This window comes from Cupressus sempervirens, chromosome 2 (genome assembly GCF_028749045.1).
Source record: "Cupressus sempervirens isolate cs-2001-9-10 chromosome 2, ASM2874904v1, whole genome shotgun sequence".
In the NCBI taxonomy this organism is placed as follows: Eukaryota; Viridiplantae; Streptophyta; class Pinopsida; order Cupressales; family Cupressaceae; genus Cupressus; species Cupressus sempervirens.
In genome coordinates, this window is record NC_143119.1 from 639,296,334 (window position 1) to 639,315,605 (window position 19,272).

A 19,272-nucleotide genomic window follows, 5' to 3' on the forward strand; every position below is an offset into this window, starting at 1 on the left:
CTCGGCAACTTAGAATGTACTAAAAATTAAAATCTCTTAAATACCATATTTGTTTTTGTGAAATTCAATTACAAAATGTATCAAATAAAAAATTGACACCTCAAAAGAGAAAATGCATGGTTTTATAGAAAAAACATGTTAAAAGGCATTTTAATCAGCATTTCACCCACATCTACATTTTTAACCTGCATTTTTTGTACCTATAGAAAAGCGAGACTTAAACTTGTGAAAACTCACCCATCAAAACAAAAAGAGAGTACTCAGCAACTCGGAGCAGAGTTTGCAAACTGTGTTTTTTTAAATACCCTCTCATTTGCATTGGAAGGTGAGCATCTATCCAGATTCTTGAGGGCTGATAGTTCACATCCATATAAAATATTTAAGGAAAAGAAGAAAGCATTAAGAATGGCATAAAGGTTTCAAGAATAGCATGTTCAATGCTTATGCTGCATGAAGATTTCAATGCCTTAATAAAATTGCAGAGTGAAGGGACTAAAATATGAATCTCAGACTAGCATATGTGATCTTCAATTGAAAGATCATTAAAAACACCAGTTATGTTGTGTATTTTGGCAACTGGGTCAAATACATTTGATGTTGGCTGCCCAATATCTATCGAATCCTCCCTTTTAATCCGCGTTATGATTCCTGTGTGAGTATGTAATTGCTGTGAGGATAATTTGAAACACCACCATATTTTTATTGAACAAAGGAGTTCTCTGCATAACTGGGCACGAGAGTGAGTTGAATGAAACGCTCAATTAGGAGACTTGGCACAGAGTGAATTTGTCAGAAGAGCATAACCCAGCCATGAGCAGAGAGTAAGTGCTATGAGATAGGTTTATAGTAGCTTACATCACCATTGCACTTATAACGGCATTATGAATTGAAGAAGCTAAGTAGCATATGTTGATCTAGTCAGCAAATGGAGAAATGAGTGACCTTGTGATGATTAGAGTGGAGGATGGATTCTTCTGGTAGACTTTGAAATAGGGAAACATTCCTGCACTGCAACTAGGTTTTGTGTAATCACCCTCTATCCCCAGCTTCCTGAATAATGGATACCTAAGAAGCAATGCACAGTGCTTTTGTTGTGAGATACATACAAAGAAAGCAATAGGTAATCCAACAAGTTCTTCTACTGGTTTTCTAAAAATATCATAGGGCATTTCTAATCTCAGGAACATAAATAGTGAATGTCCATGGAAGTTAGAAGTAGTTATTGAAGTCTCTTACAAATGTGTTGAAATGGTGTTTTTAAGAGTACTGCAATGATGGCACATGTTTGCTTGAGTCTTCTTAGAAGGTGTGAAAGCACAAGAGAGATATGTTATTCATGAGCAAAGACTTATGTTCTTAGGGTCTATCTCATTTCATCTCTACAAGTTTCTTCAAAACAAAGAAATTCTGAAAGGGGAAGTAGTTGAATAGATTAATTTGAGGGGAAAAGGTAAATCGAATGTTTGAAATAAGTATCTTCATCAGAGATGTCAGTTATTGATGTAAGTGAAGATTATAAGTTCAAAAGTCCTTATTAGTTTATTATTGTAGTGGAAAAATTTATAGTCAATATTTTAGGTCAGGATGTATCTTTATGGATACATTTTTAGTTGAATCTGATGTCCCATTGCTTTCTGAGCTTCTTCATGTTGATTGGAGATTTGAAGGTTGAAGTACTTCCTTTGGTGCTATTTTTGGAGAGTAAAGTGCATCGGTGTTATTATTGGAGGCCGGTGGCACTGGAGGATGGAGGATTGTAATCAAAAGTCAGCTTCTCACTTTGAGATGGTGTTCCCGCATAAGAGGGGTTTTTGAATATTTAGTTTATATTTTTCGCTTTACTTTCTTTGTTGATGCTAATAAATTTGAATACATGTGTTGTAAAGATTCATTTCAGAGACAAGTTCACGATTTAGTGTTGAGTTCAACATGGATTATTGTCTGGCAAGTTTCATATATGATCAAGAATTATACCCTTTCACAGTCATCAAGCAATGATAGAGCTCTGGCTGGCTCTTATGGCTTGTTGTTGAATGATTAAAGACTCTGTGATTCAAGAGTTTGGGACTGAGAACTTAAAAGAATACAGCTTCAAGCTAGACTTTCCAAGGGTCAAGAGATAGCTTGATGGAGTCCCACTTGGTATAGAATTTGTTTCCTCAGGAGAAGATTTTCTTAAAATGTGTATTTGTATTATATAATCAGCAGTTTTTTCTTGTATATGATTTAGAGAAGGGTCCCTTGGCTTGGGTGAAAATTGAGGTTTGAAAGCTACATTTATGGGAACAATGTAATAAGGGCCAGAATGTTGGCATCAATATGGTGTATTACAATGTTTACACCATTATTATGTTATGCCTGCCTGTTATGCAGTTAAATGCTGCCACATCATCATAGGCAAGTATGCGTAGGAGTTTCACAGTCGATGCCAAGAGTATAAGCAAATGTACACGTTCATCGCTCATTGCTTTCACATCAACATAGGAGAGAAACGATTATGAATACGGAGACACGTAGAGAACTCAGGACTGTGAAATAGGAATAGTTCACGAGCAGCAGGAGGATGAGAAAGTCATGTACAGCAAAGTAATAAGTAGCTCAAAAGATGACGCCAAAAATTGAAGAGATACTCAGAAAAGATCTCTATCGCAGCTATCCAAATTCAACAATCTTGAGCTTGCTGATTCTATTCCAGTTTTAGGAAGATATTGTTAAAATAGGTTCTTTCATTCCCCTTTTTAATGCTATAGGATGGCAGTTTTTTTAAGGTCTTGGTGTCTCCGGGAAGGAACAGAAATTATCATGCATGGTTCTGTAAAAAATTTGCCAGGATGACAAACTTGATATGGTATAACTCTTTTATTTCAGTTGATACAAAACCCAATTACCACACGCATCAAAAAAGCGGATAAAAACAGAGCCTAATGAGTCTATCAGACCATTCATCGGTGCACACTTGCTACTGTAGGAATTAAAAGAACCATGTCCTTGCACTTCTCTTTGTCATTTCATTCAATGAAGTTTGGTGCTTGTTGTAGTGGACCATAACATAGGCTTATTGTCCTTGTCCTGTCTTTAATTCATTCCAAATATGATCTCTCATCAATGTACATGAGGTCAAATAGATAAATAACTCATTTCTGTTACAAAGTCAAATATAAGGTAAGGTAGCTTAGTATTTTCTTGTTTCATAAACACTATAAGTGAAGCCTTTTAATTTCAATTCAAGTGAGGTAACGTACAGGGTTCACCATGTATCTGCACTAGTCTTGCTTGAAATGTCTAACGTGTGACCTATATCAATATCTTATATAATATAGTCAAAACATTCTAATTCTTTTAAGAAGACTCGTTATTCCAAAGTTGAAACTGCCATGTTCAAGCATCTTATTTAGAAACCACACAAATGGACAATAGCATTAGAAATATGCTGGACTGATGATGGATCACATTATCATAATGCAATCCCCCACATTAATGGCTCAATAATTTCTCATAGATCTTTTTCAATAACGTTTTTCTATAATACTACAACCATTTGAATGTCAATCAACAATCTGAACAATATACCACAAATTGCTAAAGACTAAATGTGAACAGAAAACCTAGAAATATTGTGTTCTTCCAGGAGAAAATATTGATTTTCATAAAGAGATTAAATAATTTGAAATATGATTTACAACAGGCAAGGTCGATGAAAAGCACGTGGAATGAGATATTGTGTGTCAAAAGGAGAAAATTTTGATTACAGACACTTACCATGAATTCTGCATGATTAGGATTTGCAGCAAGGTCCCATAAAACACATCCAGCCTCTTCTTGTGGATCTTCTTGAACTTTTGGTTCTATATCCTCTCTTTCATCTTCTAATGCCTCCGTCACTTCAAGCTTACAATCAATGTTTTTTCTTTCATCGCTTACAAGCTGGGCTTCTACTGCTTGCATAGCATCATACACATCCGCAACTTGTACTTCCTTTTGATTAATTTCTGTACCAGTTAAATTTTCTTTAGAAACATTATCCTGGTGATTACAAGAACTGGGAATCGCAGAATCAGTGTCAGTAATTGCTGTACTTCCATTTGCATCTAAATGGTACTTATCGTGTAACCTCTCCAGAGAATTATTGTCCTTTTCTGAGTTAATGTCATTTCTATCTTGTTGTGTTTCAAGTTTCACACCACCACCATTTGGCAGAAGTTGACGAATGAGATATATTATATAACTTGGATCAACTAAGCTAGAGTTCTCAAAATTCTGCAAGAAAGACAGGAAATATTCTTTAAAATATATGGTCATAAGTTATAACAAATGGTGAAACATGATCACATATATGAAATAAAACAAAATAAATTTCATGCATCCCATACTATAACAGGTTGCTCATACGTTTTACTTCAACAAATTGATTAGGAGTGTTCAAATTAATCATGAACTCCAATATAGTTCAGAATTTCCCTTCCATCAACTTTAAATACTCATCTCTTGCGCATAGATGAGATTCAAAAAATTGGGATAGTAAAGATCAATCTACAGATATACCCATTTCAAGATTTTATGACTAAAAGGAAAACATTGCTGCAAAGAAGGATGACAAAATATGCATATGATCCATAAGGGCTGATTCTAGGATTTGTATTTGACTAGGCAACTTCCATTCAAGATTTGTCTGTACTTGCTTGCACACATACACGACCAAAAGACCATTCACCTTAACATCTAGAATGAATGTTATCTATCGTTCTTATGTAAACATCTTATGAATATTGCCATCCTCAAAAGGATGAAAAGGCACAATGAATAACAATAGCACGCAGCAACTAACCTAAAATAAGGGAAACAGCATTAGTAAAAGGCAGCTAGGGATATTAGGATGGGAAAATGCAAAGGAAAATAAAAGCAAAATTTAATCAAAACACAGTTAATCATGAACATGCCAACAGAAGAAAACAAGTTAGGACGGCAAATCAGCAAGCTTGACATGCCTGGAACCGACCCAGAATCTGCCTAACATAGTAACTCTTCTGATTAGAAAACATCCTCCTTGAATCCATGTGAAGTAGTATTTAATTACAATCTCAGTCATCATGGCAAGATTTATCACAGATAATTTCTAATGCCAAATTTTTCAAAGGTTGACTTCCCAAAATGCTAGATATGAAATGATGTTTCAATATAACATTACCAAATTGAAATACTTGAACATAGGAAAATTGCAACACAAACCAAAACCCTTGAAAATTCAACATACTAACATAGCACATACCCAGACATAACATTCAAAAATCAAAATTCGAATTCCCGCTCTAGTGGCGGTGTGGATGCTGGAGGTGGGGGTACTCAGGTCCTCCAAGTACTCAGTGCGGGGAAGTCCTGGGGACGGGTACTTCAAGGTTTTGGGGGGGTGTGAGTCCCTGGGTTTCATTGGTTTTCTTTAGCATAAAGTCATTATAGAGCATAATTAATCCTTTGGGGTGTAAATGATGTCAAATTAAAAATAAAAGGTAAGTGTTTTTATTAACATAATCACACTATTACACTCCACCACTTGCTGCACTATAGAATGCCTCCTGGCACAAAGACAATTGACAATGTGACGCCTCAAGCTGATCATCACAAATACAACATCACTGAATTGGGACTCCAACCAACCCATTTCTGTTGCCAAACCCAAAACAGTCACATATCAAAGTCTAGAATCACATTAAAAGCACATGTAGTCCTTCAGCTATCATTTAAAGGCTCCTAGCCTGAGGTTCAACTTATAGGGAACTTTCTAGGGAAAACAGCTTCATGGAATAATTTCCACATGCCTATAACAAGACATTAGTTGCATCACCAATTCCATAATCAATGGTCAATCCTACAGCAATGAAGAAACACTAGCCAGTAAAACAGATAAATACATCTTCAAATACCCAATATCTCCTTACAAGCCCTGGTATCAAGATTTACAAGAGTTGTGACTGTCCACAGGCATCCCCAAATCAATTCTCCTCCATGGTGTGACTTGTATGCACCTAATAATAGAGCAACTTTGCAGATATCTTTGAATGATATAAATATCAACAAATGTTGACTTAAGACACAAAGTAACAAGATGAGCACCTCGAGTAAGATTGATTCAATGAATTTGAGCAGCATTTCTAGCATTGGAATTAGCATTTATGGTGGTTAACTCATAACATATTCGCTAAACTTATAGTCAAAACAACATTTATTCACAGATCCTCAGCATTAATACTGTTGGTTTCAACTAATTTGCTCAACAAATGTAGCGGTTGAAAAATAAACTCAATGTTCAGGAAAAAAAATTAAGTCTAAATCATTGAAGGATTAAAAAACAGAGTTTTTCAGAGTAAGAATATATTCCAGGCAAACCCAACCAAACAACTGACAAGTAGAATGTATTTTTTCCCATCAAACAAGGCAAACCATCTAACATTTAACTTCCACGGACATATTTCCCTCCTTAGGCCCTATCCCCTCAGAAGATGGAAATGTAGAAAGTGCAGAACTAGAATCAAATGTACAATGAAAGAAATCATTTTCCAATCATTCAAGCTTCAATGTGCTGAAAATCAGAATGAATACAAACCAGCCATGAAACACAGTAGAAAAACTAAACAGCTTTTGAGTTTGGCATTTGGAAAGATAGATATAGCTGTAGTCGTCTGGATTAAAATGTGTAATATTTTTCATAAGTCACCGATGCATCTGGGTTACTTCTGGAAGCGCAGGCAGAAGCAGGCGGATGCTAGATGCGTCTGGATGCCTTGTGGAGGCTTCCCAAAAGCCAGCCACAGTATCTGGCTTCCATCGGCATCTGGAATCCTATGGTTGGCTTCTAGAAAGCCTCCACAAAGCATTTGGACGCATCCGAAGGGATCCGCAGGCCCAGTGCCCAGAAAACAAGAAAAAATTGCCAAACAGCTTAAGTTTTATTATTTGCATATGCTCTAATTCATTTTTTAGGTCTTTTTTTCCAAGGAAACCAGAAAATGACCCCAAAGATGAATGCTGAAGCATTCACAAGTCATTTTGTAACTTTGTTTTCAGCTACTTCTCATTTGGTCTCCATTTTGTATTGTGAAGGCAAGTTGAGCATTTTCAAAGAGGATTGATCAAAGAGCGAGAGATAGCTTCCTCAAAGGAGTTTTAAGTATTTGAGGTAGGTTTTTTATCCCATTCTTGAGTAGTTTGATGATTTTTTTCAAGTTTTTGAAGAAAGTTTTCAAGGTTTTTTCAATTTTTTTAAAGAAATAAAGAACAAGTTTAGATATCTATTTTAGTTTTTAAAAAATCATTTTTTTGCACTTGTATGCTTGATGTTCATAGTTGTTTCCCTAATTAAAACTTATTTATTTTCTTATTATAGGTTGCAAATAACTAGATTTTATTGTGCAAGAATGACCTCCAATGGTAGTCAAAGTTCAGTGGGGGGGCAAGAAGAAAAAGGAACTAATAATTTCGAAGTTGATATAGGATCTCCTTGGTGGAGACATACAACAAGGATATCACAAGTTTCAAGAAGTGGCTCATACTATTAGAAGTGTAATTATTGTGAAAGTAACAAAGGAAAACTTTACAATAGCTCATATTCCCGAGTGAAGCTTAATTTTATGGGACCAAGGATTTGGAATGTGCAAAGGCAAAAAATGGTACTAGGATGACTAGTGCAGAAATAGTTTCATTTATAGGAGAACAAGAAGTTCTTGATGCATTAGTCAAAAGATCAAACGAAAGCTACTATCAACCTCCATCCTCAAAGAGCAAAATGCATGCACCCATTGAACCAATTGTATCCTCCCAACACCCATTCTTGCAAGTACCTAACCGCAAAAGAGGCTCATTGCACACCGCATTTAAAATGGAGTCAAGAGACCATGTTGATGAAGCCATTGCACATTGCCTCTATGCGAATGGGCTTCATTTTAACTTGGTGAGATCGCCATATTGGAAGGAAATGATGGCAGCAATCAAAGAAGCACCAGCTAATTACACAAGCCCGGGGTATGAAAAGGTGTGTACAACTCTATTGCAACAAGAGAAGACACGTATAGAGAGAAAGACCTTCAACCGATCAAATAATCTTGAAAAACTTTGGGTCTAACTATTGGTTTAGAAGGTTGGAAGGATACAAAAAACCAGCCACTGATTAATGTGATTGCAATATCCCCCAAAGGGGCAATGTTTTTGAAGGTTGTTGATTGTGAGGGGGAAGTGAAGGATTCCCAATTCATTTCTAGAAATCTCATCAAGGTCATCGAGATGGTGGGTAGTGAGAATGTGGTATAGGTGGTCAAAGACAATGCCAAAATTGCACGGGTGTGGGTGCTCTAGTTGAGAGTAGGTATGACCATATTTTTTGGACCCCGTGCACCATACACACCCTTAACTTGGTCATGCAAAAGATTGGCATTCAAATAGATTGGGTGAAGAAAATATACGAAGAGGGGGAGGAGATACAAATGTTCGTGACAAACCACCACATGTCACTAACCATTTTTAGACCATACTCAAAATTGGAGTTACTGAAGGTAAATTAATTTTTTGAAATGACTAAATTTCATGAATCTGTAATTTAGTTAAAATTTATAACTTTATTGTCAATTGATATATTGTTAACTTGCTTATGTTGTTGAGACCCGTTTTGCATCTCAGACAATTGTTTCAGGATGACTCCTCAAGGTAAAAGATGCATTGAGCCAAATGATCATCTCTAAGGCCTCAAATTTAGAAAGAGCCCAACGGATCAGGGATTTGGTCTTGGATGACAGTTGGTGGGCTCATGTGGTATATGTATTGGATTTCACTAACCCCATTATGACTATGCTCCACTTTTCTGATACAGATACACCTTTCTTGGGGGATGTGTATGATGGCATGGACACCATGGTTGGGAAGGTAAAACATTCTATACAAGCATATGAGAGTGACAGCACACAAAGAGAAGCCTTATGCAATCAAGTGGAAGCAATCATCCACCATCACTAGGAGAAGATGACAAACCCATAGCACCTCCTTGCACGTGCCCTATCTCCTAGGTACTATAGTGAGGAGGTACTTGGTATGCCGGCAGAGTTGCACCATTTGCGGATGAGGATGTTGTTGAGGGGTGCCACAAAGCTCATACAAGACTCTTCCCAGTGGAAGAAATGCATGAAAAAGTGAGGCTAGAATTTGGGTTGTTTGCTTCGAGATTAGAGCATTCTTCATTTGTAGTAAAGGACCAAAATAGAATGGGAGATATCACATGGTGCAAATGTATGGTCAACCTTTCAAGCATCTTCAACCTCTTGCAATCAAGGTCCTATCAAAAGTAAGTTTGTAATTATTTTTGTTTTATGCTTACCACTTGCATGCTAGAATGTAGTGTTTCATACATTCTTTAAAATTAATTTTCTTTTCATTTGTATGTTTTGTGACCACTATCTAGGTTGCCAGTTCTTATGATGCGGAAGGAATTGGAGTACATACTCCTTTATCCATTCGGTGAAGTGCAACTGGTTGGGCTCCAAGAAAGCTGAGGACTTGGTCTTTGTCCATACTAACTTGCATCTTTTGTCACATAAGAATGATCATTACAAGGGACAGCAAAGCTTTGGGATGTAGCCCTTGAGTATGCGGATTTGGATGCAACACTTAACGATTCTTACTATATCCATAAACTCCTTACCATCTACCAACCTTGTGGATGACCCAGATTGTTTTTCATATTCCAAATTAGGGAGAGGTTCTAACTAATATATTTTCCCATTTTTTGGTAATTGCGTGTGTTTTGTTTACCACTATGTTGTGCATCTACATCAAATTGCCAAGGATGCCCTAGGAGTAAATGGCAGGCATCCATAGGTATTACCTCACACAATACCTTATCCTTATATTCCCCAATCTCAAAATCTACCCAAGCTTGTTCCTCCACCATATAACTTTGACCTTTTGTAATGTCCCCTCTTTAGTTCGACATGACATTGATCATGGATTTTGCCTATTCCAGACTCTCGTAGGCAAATGGTGTGGAGAGAGAGTCAATTCTGCGGATCAGATGGTCATATCTTGCTCTTGAAGAAGTGTTAAGAGGTTATATTTTATTATTATGTGTTATTGGGGCCTACATGTTATAATTTTAAGTTGAGTTGCACTTTTTATTTTATAAAATTACTTTATTATAAAAAGTGCATTATAATGAGATTTTATAAAGGATGTTTCTAGAAGTTCTAGCAACTTCTTAGAAAAGTGAATAAATAGAGGGCTGGGCCTCTCATTTTGGACATGCTTGGATTTGAGATTTCTTCTACTTCTACCATTGTGGAGCAAATTTGTAGTCTCTTGGGTCTGCAAATTATTATTTGATCTTTGGGAACGAATCACTCCCTTGGATTGGCGACTTTGAGGGTGTGAAATATCACCTGAATTGTTGCATTTGAGGAGTTGGTAATTCAGCCATCTCATTTGGACTTCATTGAGATTCAGTTATAAGGGTTTACTTTGGTTGGAATAAGGGTTTCAATTGTGCCCTAGCATTTGTGGATTGATTAACAGGGTTTGAAGACACAGTTTTGCATTATTTTCAGACTGCCAGTCCAGGGTTTGGACCCACGTTTTTGCTCATAACTCCTAATTGGCTTGAGGGATGAATTTCATATTTTAGGGGGTTATTCAGCAACCCTAGGCGCCCAGATTTATTGCTTTTGGAGTGACAAAAAAACGCTGCAATATTTTTATCTAGCAGCCGTACCAGGCCGTACCTGTACGGCCCTGTCAGTTGGGCAGCAGCAGCAATTTTGTGAGTCGGTTTGGGGCAGATTGTGAGGTCTTCGTGTGGCATTAATTCAGCATTCATATCCGGCAAAATTGGAGCTATTTCAGGTGCACAAACTGAAGTTTTGATTGCCAAAATATTGCATGTTATGGATTAGAACAGTCAGCACTGTCATTGCATAAATAGTTATTTCCAGTCATTAATAACTGTTGTAAAAGTTTCGTCATTTGCATTCCAAATCTAAACTGGGTTATTGTTCATGTCATAACATTGCATTGTCAAGAGCTTGATGTATTAGAAGTGCATAGTTGTGACAGTCTCTCATTGTAATCAGTTCTATTTGCTGTCATAAAATCAGAATTGCATTGGACTTCATATTTGAGTTTCATATTGTCATCTATCTCTTAGATTGGTAGTGTTATAATCTGGAATTGTTGTTCATACATTATTGGCATCATATATTGAAGTTTCGTTGTACAACAATTAGTAATATTGCAGCCTTATTCGGTTACATGCCAACTGTTTGACAAAATTTCTAAGTCCAGTTTGAGGGTTTCAGTGGCCTTTATAAATCTTATGTCAATTATTGTGTGTTGATTTCCTCAATTTTAACTCCTCTATAATCTTTGTGGAAACAACATTTTTAGTAGAGCCTAAGTCAATAATTACCTTACACAACTTGCCATAGGCCTTGCATTTGGTTCTGAACAATGTCTTCCTCTAAAGTGGTTCATCTCCCTTTGGTTCTTTCAACATGATCCTCCTAAGCATCAGGTTCTCTCCATCCATGTCAAGTATTGTCCTTATGGATGAATTGACACTTTGTGCATCTTCATATTGGATCAAGGGATTCCTTCTAAGAAGCCCGATTTGTCCCCTGTTGCCCGAATTTGGATCCAGGTCCACACGGGTTCGGATTCACTGCGGGTCCAGGTAGGGTCCTTAGTTTCGAATGTGGGTTCACCCAGGTATCATCATTGATAAACTACTAAACACTTTATGTTTCATTATGTTTCAAACTTTATTTTTTGATGAACTGGTCTATGTTTTGCAATTTAGTAATTCAACGTATGATTTTCTTTACAATCATGAAGATAGATTAATGAGCAAGAATTTAATGTTTATCATTGACATTTGGCATTGTTCAATGATCAAGCAACAATTATCCATACTTTGAAATGACTTTGTTTTGCAACTATGCATGTTTCTCGTGTCTGTATATATATATATACTCACGAACCTACCCACGAACCCAAATCGGTAAAAAAAATTGCCCAAACCCACAAACCTGAACCTCGAACCTGAATCCAAATCAATAACTTAGGATTCCTTCTATACCCTCCATGAGAACAAGAAGCCTTTTTCTAGACACTTGCTCATAGTATGCCCCACTTGTTACAACTATAGCATCTGCCTATAAAAACTCCTAGACCCTTGCTTGGTCCTCCACCTCTACCTCTAAAAGGTCTTCTTCCTCTGAAGTTTATCCTCATGTTTGACTCCCCACTCTGTTCTTGATAGCTAGTTTCAAGATTAAGTCCTTTTAATGGAACCCTTCCTCCAAAGTGATGTAAGTATGGAGATGTTCACCTTGTTCTTATTACCAACTCTAACACTAGGCTTCTTCCAAGCCTACCAAACGTATTACCATCAATCCCTCAGAACTCTTACAAGCCTAGAGACCAAGTGGTTGGCCTTTTCCTCATGCCACACTCACCTCTTCCAAATATCTCTACCTCAATCTCCACAAACCCAAACAACTATCTCTCACACCACACAACACCTCCACTCCCTTACACCCTCCAGGATCTTTCACAACTCCACACCCCAAATCGCTTCCAAAGGCCTAACTCATTACCAATAAAGTGATTTCAAACATTCATAAGGTTCTATATACCTTTGTGGGCTCCAAACGCCAATTCCCACAAACAGACCTAATGAGGGCTCTTCCTTGTAGCCCTAGCTTGGGATTTAGGTAAGAAATCAAAATCTTTCAACATCTACCAATACTAAAGAAAGATTTAGATACCCAATACTGAACTCTATTAAATTCCAAAATCTTAGGTTCCAAACTTTTCATTAAGGTATACAACTCACAAGCCCTAGTCTAGGCTAATAGGCCTAAAGAACACACTCAAACTATAAACTCTCAAAACCCTCAAAGAACTTGAACAAACAAACTTCAATACACCATTACCTTATCAAAACCTTTCAAACTACTGAATTTTGGGCTCCTAGTCATTGAGGAGATAACCAAACCTTCGAACCCTTGCCTCAATGAGGGTTTTATTGCTGAATCTAGTGACTGACTCCCAAACTCCAATTTCTCGTCTATTCCACTCTTCCAGAAGGTTCTTCAACATCCTATAAATGAAAGCAACCTTCCCAAACATTCATGCAGATCATACACAAACCTTTGCCACGTTCTTAATTGCTGGTTCTCTGTATTTTCCTTGCAACAGCAGGTAACTACTGATTCTCGGGCATCTCCATTATAAGAAACAAAGGTATGGTGTCAACTTGGAAGATGGTAATCTAAACAACCAAGAGAACCTTTAAGTCTTCCTCAACTTTATATAATGATAATATGCAGCTACTGTGATCATTTAACCCGAAGATAAATGTAGTTTACTGCTCAATCTGTGAATGCAGAGAACTATACTCATAACCTGTGATGTTAGGCATACATGCAGCACTAGTATTGATACTAACTTTATTATCATATATAAGGAAGCTTAAGAATCACCATATCCACGAAGTAAGGGAGAGGATACTAGGACAGCAGTCAAATACCAGTGTATAAGCAGATTTTCACAGAACAAAAGCAGACTTTTATTATACAAAAATTATACACTATACTCTGCACTTTTTTTTTCTCCACATCTCCTCTCTCTGTTTTTCTACATGAGATTGTATTGTGTATATAATAACATGACCTTTCACCTCCCCTAAGAGCTCGTCTAAGATGGATGACCTTCCATCTTCCAAAACTTGTCATGTTGCAAAATGTTGTCGGCAACATTTTTGACAACATAGCAACTTTTACACTTCTACTGACATTTTTGCATTTTATGCTCTTACATGCTTTCTTGGCACCTTAAATAGGTCCAAAAGCTTATAACGACATTTTAACACTCCATCTATGGCCTTACATGGCATTTTCCACTTTTAGGGACTTTCACTCACTTTGGCCCACATTGACATAACCTTGGTCAACATGACCTTAATTGAACACCTAATTACATGAATTGAAATAACTAATTCCCTAATCTATCATGACTCAAAACATACTAACTATGACCCGAAATTCCAAGGAGATGGTCAGGGTGCTCCTGCACCACAAAGTTTCCTCTCCCTCTGTTATTTTTTGCTCCTCTTCCTCTTCCATTTTGATCACTCCTTTTGAGTTTGTCCTCAACCCATGAGGCCAACTAAAAGCATTCATCCACTATTTTGGGTATCACCATACTAATCTCATCTTGAATGGAAAAACTTAGCCCATTCAAATACCTAGTTACTTTCTCCTGCTCATCTTCATGGTGTTTGATACTCATGCTCAATTTGTGGAACTCTTCAGTATAAGTTGCCGCATCCATATCTTTCTGTTTGAGGTTAAGGTACCTTTTAAATATTTGTGTCTCATAGTCTACAGGTATGAACTTACCCTTGAGTAAGGTAACCATCCTACTCATTTGGTAATCACAATTTACCTTGCATTTCTCTGTCAGTCTATAAACAACACCATACCAAGGCATACTCTTTCAACTTAGTCTTAGCAATTTGACCTCCTTGTGTTGTTACACTTCTTGATAGTAAAAGTAATTCTCGACGGTGTCTCTATCCAACTAACCAATTCATCTCCATTGAACTTCCCACCAAAACTAGGAACATTCATCTTTGGTTTTGCACCTTCCCTATGTGCATCCTTGATGGTTTTTGGGAGTCATGTTCTCCACCCCTATTTGTTCCATTGCTTTTGACATAAACCAAACTTCATTCTATTGGCTCTGATACCAATATGATTTAGAGGCCTAGATTGATTAAGGTTTTCTCGATGGTTTTGCTTAACTTGGCACCAAACCTATGGCACAACTCTTTAACCCTCTCTAGGGTTTTCTCAAGGACTTACCCTGGTCTCTCTCTTTTCCGATCAATCACTTAGGTAATCTTAAATCTGCCTCTAGTGGAGATGCACTTCTTACTACCCTCAAGGCCAACCTACTCAACCTCAAGCCATGGCATAATAGGATCTTTTCATCTCACTTCCTCTTGATCACTAAGAGGAGTGAGTCTCCAATGTCCTCCAACATCACCTACAACATCCTCCTTCAATTATGTTTGGGTTTCCAATTCCTAACATAAAGTTCTTGCAGATGGCCTACTAGGAGAACTAGTAGAAATAGGTTGTTATTTCTAGTTTTTCAAGTCCTACCCAAATCTTCCAAAAAAGGGTAAGATCTAGTGACCATTCCAAACAACCATTCGGCCTCCTCACAAAATATTGCAATTCCCCAATTGGGTTCTTCCTTTAACCCACCTTTCCACAAAACCCTCAATCTAAGCCTACTAGGCGCTTAGACTAGTTCATTTCCCAAATCTTGCATCAAATGCTTTCCTTGACCAAACCAACACTCAACCTCTATGATACCTCTTAGGAATATCACAACACACTATCGGGTACCCAATTACTTGTTTCCATCGGTTGTGCATCTGATTGCACTTGGCCCAAGCTTGTCATATAGAGATGACAAGCCTAGGGCTTCTTGCCAAAATTCGCCATTTGATCATACTACCTTGCAACCACTTGAATCTTATGGTACACACATAGGCCTAACATTTTCAAAAGATTTGGCCAAAACCAATGGTGAAATGTTAGGCAAATCCCTTTATTGTTCAGGACCTAGGGTTTAGTGCAATTTCAGACTAGTTTGTAAACAGATCAATCGATTTCCCTTCCTACTTCACCAAATAACCTCCAAATTGAACCAAAACAAAGTTAACTCGTGTCTTAATACTATCATGAACTTTCCATATCAATTTCAATCCAATTCAATGCAAAATGAATGCAAAGAACACAAGAAAATGCACAAGAAAATGGCACAAAATAGTCTTCAGTCTTATTGCTTCTCCAAAACTACAACATTGCTCCATACAACTTGAATTGACCATATAGTCTTTCTCCTATCCTGTCTAACCATAAGCCAACCGACCATCACAGAATTTTGAGCTATATGGCCATTGAAACACATCTTTTCATTGTTTCGCAATGTGCAATTTGGTAGCCTTGCGAAGTAGCAAAAGTTTCACTATTTCACAAGTTGCCTATAGCCAACCTTGCAAAATGGCAACACCTTGGTATGAACTCGAAACATGAAAACATATTCCAGTAAAACCAAAAACAACATTTTTACAAACAAAGCATGGCCTCATGTTGCATTCTAGATTTACAACCCTACTTGACCAAAAAACTCATAAAATTCATGGTTTTTGGAGACCTTATTACATTGCCAAGATCGGATGAACAAGAATGAAAAACATTTCCATGGCCTGATTAGGTCCTTGTTTACATCCATTAGGTACTCTACACTACCCTAGCATCCTCAAGAGATCTCTAGATGTCCCCAATTATTTCCAAGACATACAACATTTTTTTTTAAAGAGTATGGAGAGGAACATTTGTTCCCATCCACAAACCATCCCAAGCATTTAGAGCAGGTTACTAGGCCCCAAAGACTCCCCTTGTTTCCTATTATTGACAATAGTATGATGTGGGGTACACCCTAACATCCCTAGGAAAGCCAAGAGATGTCCAAACATTTCCCATAACCTCTCACACACCATAACATTTTTTTAAGAATAGAGACCAAGAGGACAACATCCATCCCCATCCTCAAGATATATCCTTGTGAACACTATATGAATGTAAAGTTCTTATTTCTATATGTGAGTATTCTATTGTGCATTTTACCTTTTTTTGTTATCCATGTTTCTTGAGATCTAACTAAGGAGTTTAACATCCATTGGACAATTTCCTCAAACTTTTCTTTAGGTTCTTGAGAATACTTTTTAAGGATATGTCTTCCATTTCATTGAGCTTAACTCTTCCTCCTTACCTTAACAATATTTTACAATGTACAGTTTCAAATTTCTTGTTAGTTTTGGAAGCTACGCCTACTTGCTCCAACACTTAATGAAATTAATATCACGGTCCTCAAAAACTCAAGACATGCTCTAAAGTTACTTTTATTTAAAGTGAACTTTTTAAATTATTGAAGATATTGTCCTTGTGATTCATTCTACCAATTCTAAAAAATAAAAATTGTAGCCTTGCTCATTTTCGCAAAGCTTCATCGAATGGTCGTGACACTGACAATATTCTAGAGAAGCTCTATCTAGATTTCAGTCTTTCTACCAAAAAGAGCCTGCAGAGATTAGAACAGCCAATATCTGTTTGGAAGTTCAGTTTTTGAAACTGTCTTAAGTTCGATGTTTGCCTCACAAGCCAATCTAGGCAAGGTAGTTTTCGAGACCATTTCAAGGTATCACTTTGGTAATGTCCCTCCCTTATACAATCAATAGACCTACAGTTTTATAGATTTGAGACCATGGTTTGGGACCTGCCACATGCGTATATTGAGAGGATCCAGACTCAAGCTTCTGCATGTGATTAATTGCAAATGGACAACTCCTTCATCCCATGTTCAAGTCGGATTTTCCACCTTGCTCCTTTATCTTAGGAGTATCTTTAAACTTACGTTCCACATTGACAAAGGCAGATTCTTGCGTAACAAAGAGTTACCCGTGTTTGGCCCCTCCTGAGACAATAGCCCTTTGCATGATACTAGACATCAACACTTGTGGTATCTACAGAGCGATATGTTCCTTCAAACTAGTGGCATCTATTTTATCATCTACTCTCTTGAAGTAGATTGTTGATAAGGTTGCCAAAGGGAATGTACACTGAGAATGCATTCGAACACTTGAATGTCCTAAAGCCTCTAAAAACAAAGTTAGCTTTGTATGTCATACAATTCTTGTGTTTTGGTAGCATAATTGTTCCCGCAATATATCTTCATTATTATTGATTGTGTAGCTTAAGGATTCTCACTAGCCAGCTGGAAGTATGCTCTCCCCAGTTATAGGTTATGAATGAATACCATATTCCACAAGTCAATAGGATCTCCCATCTCTGCCCCTTCTATAAAATAGAGATCTCTACTATGGGATCCAAGACAAACCACTATCCATTCTCTTTAGAGATGGCTGGCCTTTTCTCATCCATGAGCTGTAATTCTCAAACACGGATCCTTAAAAAGGACTGACAGAATACTTGTAGTGCTGCGTCCAATTCACACTCAAATGGGTACAAATCTGGGTGATGGCGCAACCCGCTTTGCATAGTTTCAAATGTTCCCATCATGCAAACATTGTTGATTGTTATTAGCATTTTCTAATGCAATCCGCAATCCTTGTATGTCTTCCATAATTCTAAAAACTTTCCTTTGTGCATGTCTTTATATTCAAATCGGCTAAACTTTGCTAGATTGTTATTGGAATGTCAAGTGATCCCATCAATCAACCCATCATCATAGGTAAAAAGTAAGATAAGTTTTCAAGTTACTGTAAGAAAGGCACCAACTTGCCCACAAAGGAAGTGTTTACCATTTACCTTGTATATAGTTAAACTTATCGCACCTACCCTACGCCACTCCATATTGAAACCTGTGACTCCTTCACATATTACTCATATCATCATGTCCATACAAAGTCATATGAACGGAGGCTACTATTTGCCCCTAGAGTGAATTTCTTATGAAGACTTTTGTTTAGACGCAAGTGTTTGCTAACACTGCAACTCAGGGGCAATCTAGATTCGCGAGTCAATGCCTTTCTCTGTAAAGAGTATAAAAAAGGTGACGGAGTAGCATTTCATTGTATATATGGGTGGCTCTCAATCCTTCCAAACACCACCTAATGCTAAGCGATTCGTATTAACAAAACATTTCAACAAAATGGGTAAAAAAGTGGATTTCCAAAACAAATATAGAGGACAGCTTACCTGGGAATTAGCATTCGGAGAGCAAGAATTGAAAGATGCATCTGCATCTTTGTGTGCGCCAGAGTGATTTTCCATAATGAAAATGCCTAAGTTGAGGAGTGAGGTGAGGATTTTTTTGGGACTGCGTATATGAAGAATAAGATTTTCCTCCTCACCACCCCTCCCCCAACCTTCTTCTACTACGTTCGTTACACAGACCTATAGATATTTTCATCAACTGCAATGATCCAACCATATCAAACCACGTTCAGCCGGAGCACCAGGATTTTACCATTTGTAAAGTTGATTGCGGACAGCGACATAAATATAAAAGAAATGGCCACAGTGAACAAGGGCGGCATTAGCCCACTATTGTTTGCTTAAATCCTTGTTAACTTGCAAGTGCCTGCTTTCTCGCTCTGCTCTCGTGACGTTACAAATATCTCCACTAGGTGTATATCATTTCAGT

The 19,272-nt window shown here is 37.3% G+C and overlaps 1 protein-coding gene across 2 annotated transcripts in view; it reads right to left on the bottom strand.

Moving 5' to 3' along the window:
• LOC149574994 (ARM repeat superfamily protein) overlaps positions 1-18,924 on the bottom strand; it is a 180,554-nt gene extending 161,630 nt beyond the window's left edge. For both annotated transcript variants that reach the window (XR_016360118.1, XM_089814847.1), the window contains exons 1-2: positions 18,825-18,924; positions 3,760-4,257 (exon numbers count right to left, since the gene is read on the bottom strand). Coding sequence is in view for 1 of the 2 variants with exons in the window: in XM_089814847.1 (XP_089670973.1) it covers positions 3,760-4,257; positions 18,825-18,899 (573 nt within the window). In the remaining variant the exon portion in view is untranslated. The remainder of the gene's footprint in view (positions 1-3,759; positions 4,258-18,824) is intronic.
• Between the last annotated feature and the right edge of the window lie 348 nt (positions 18,925-19,272).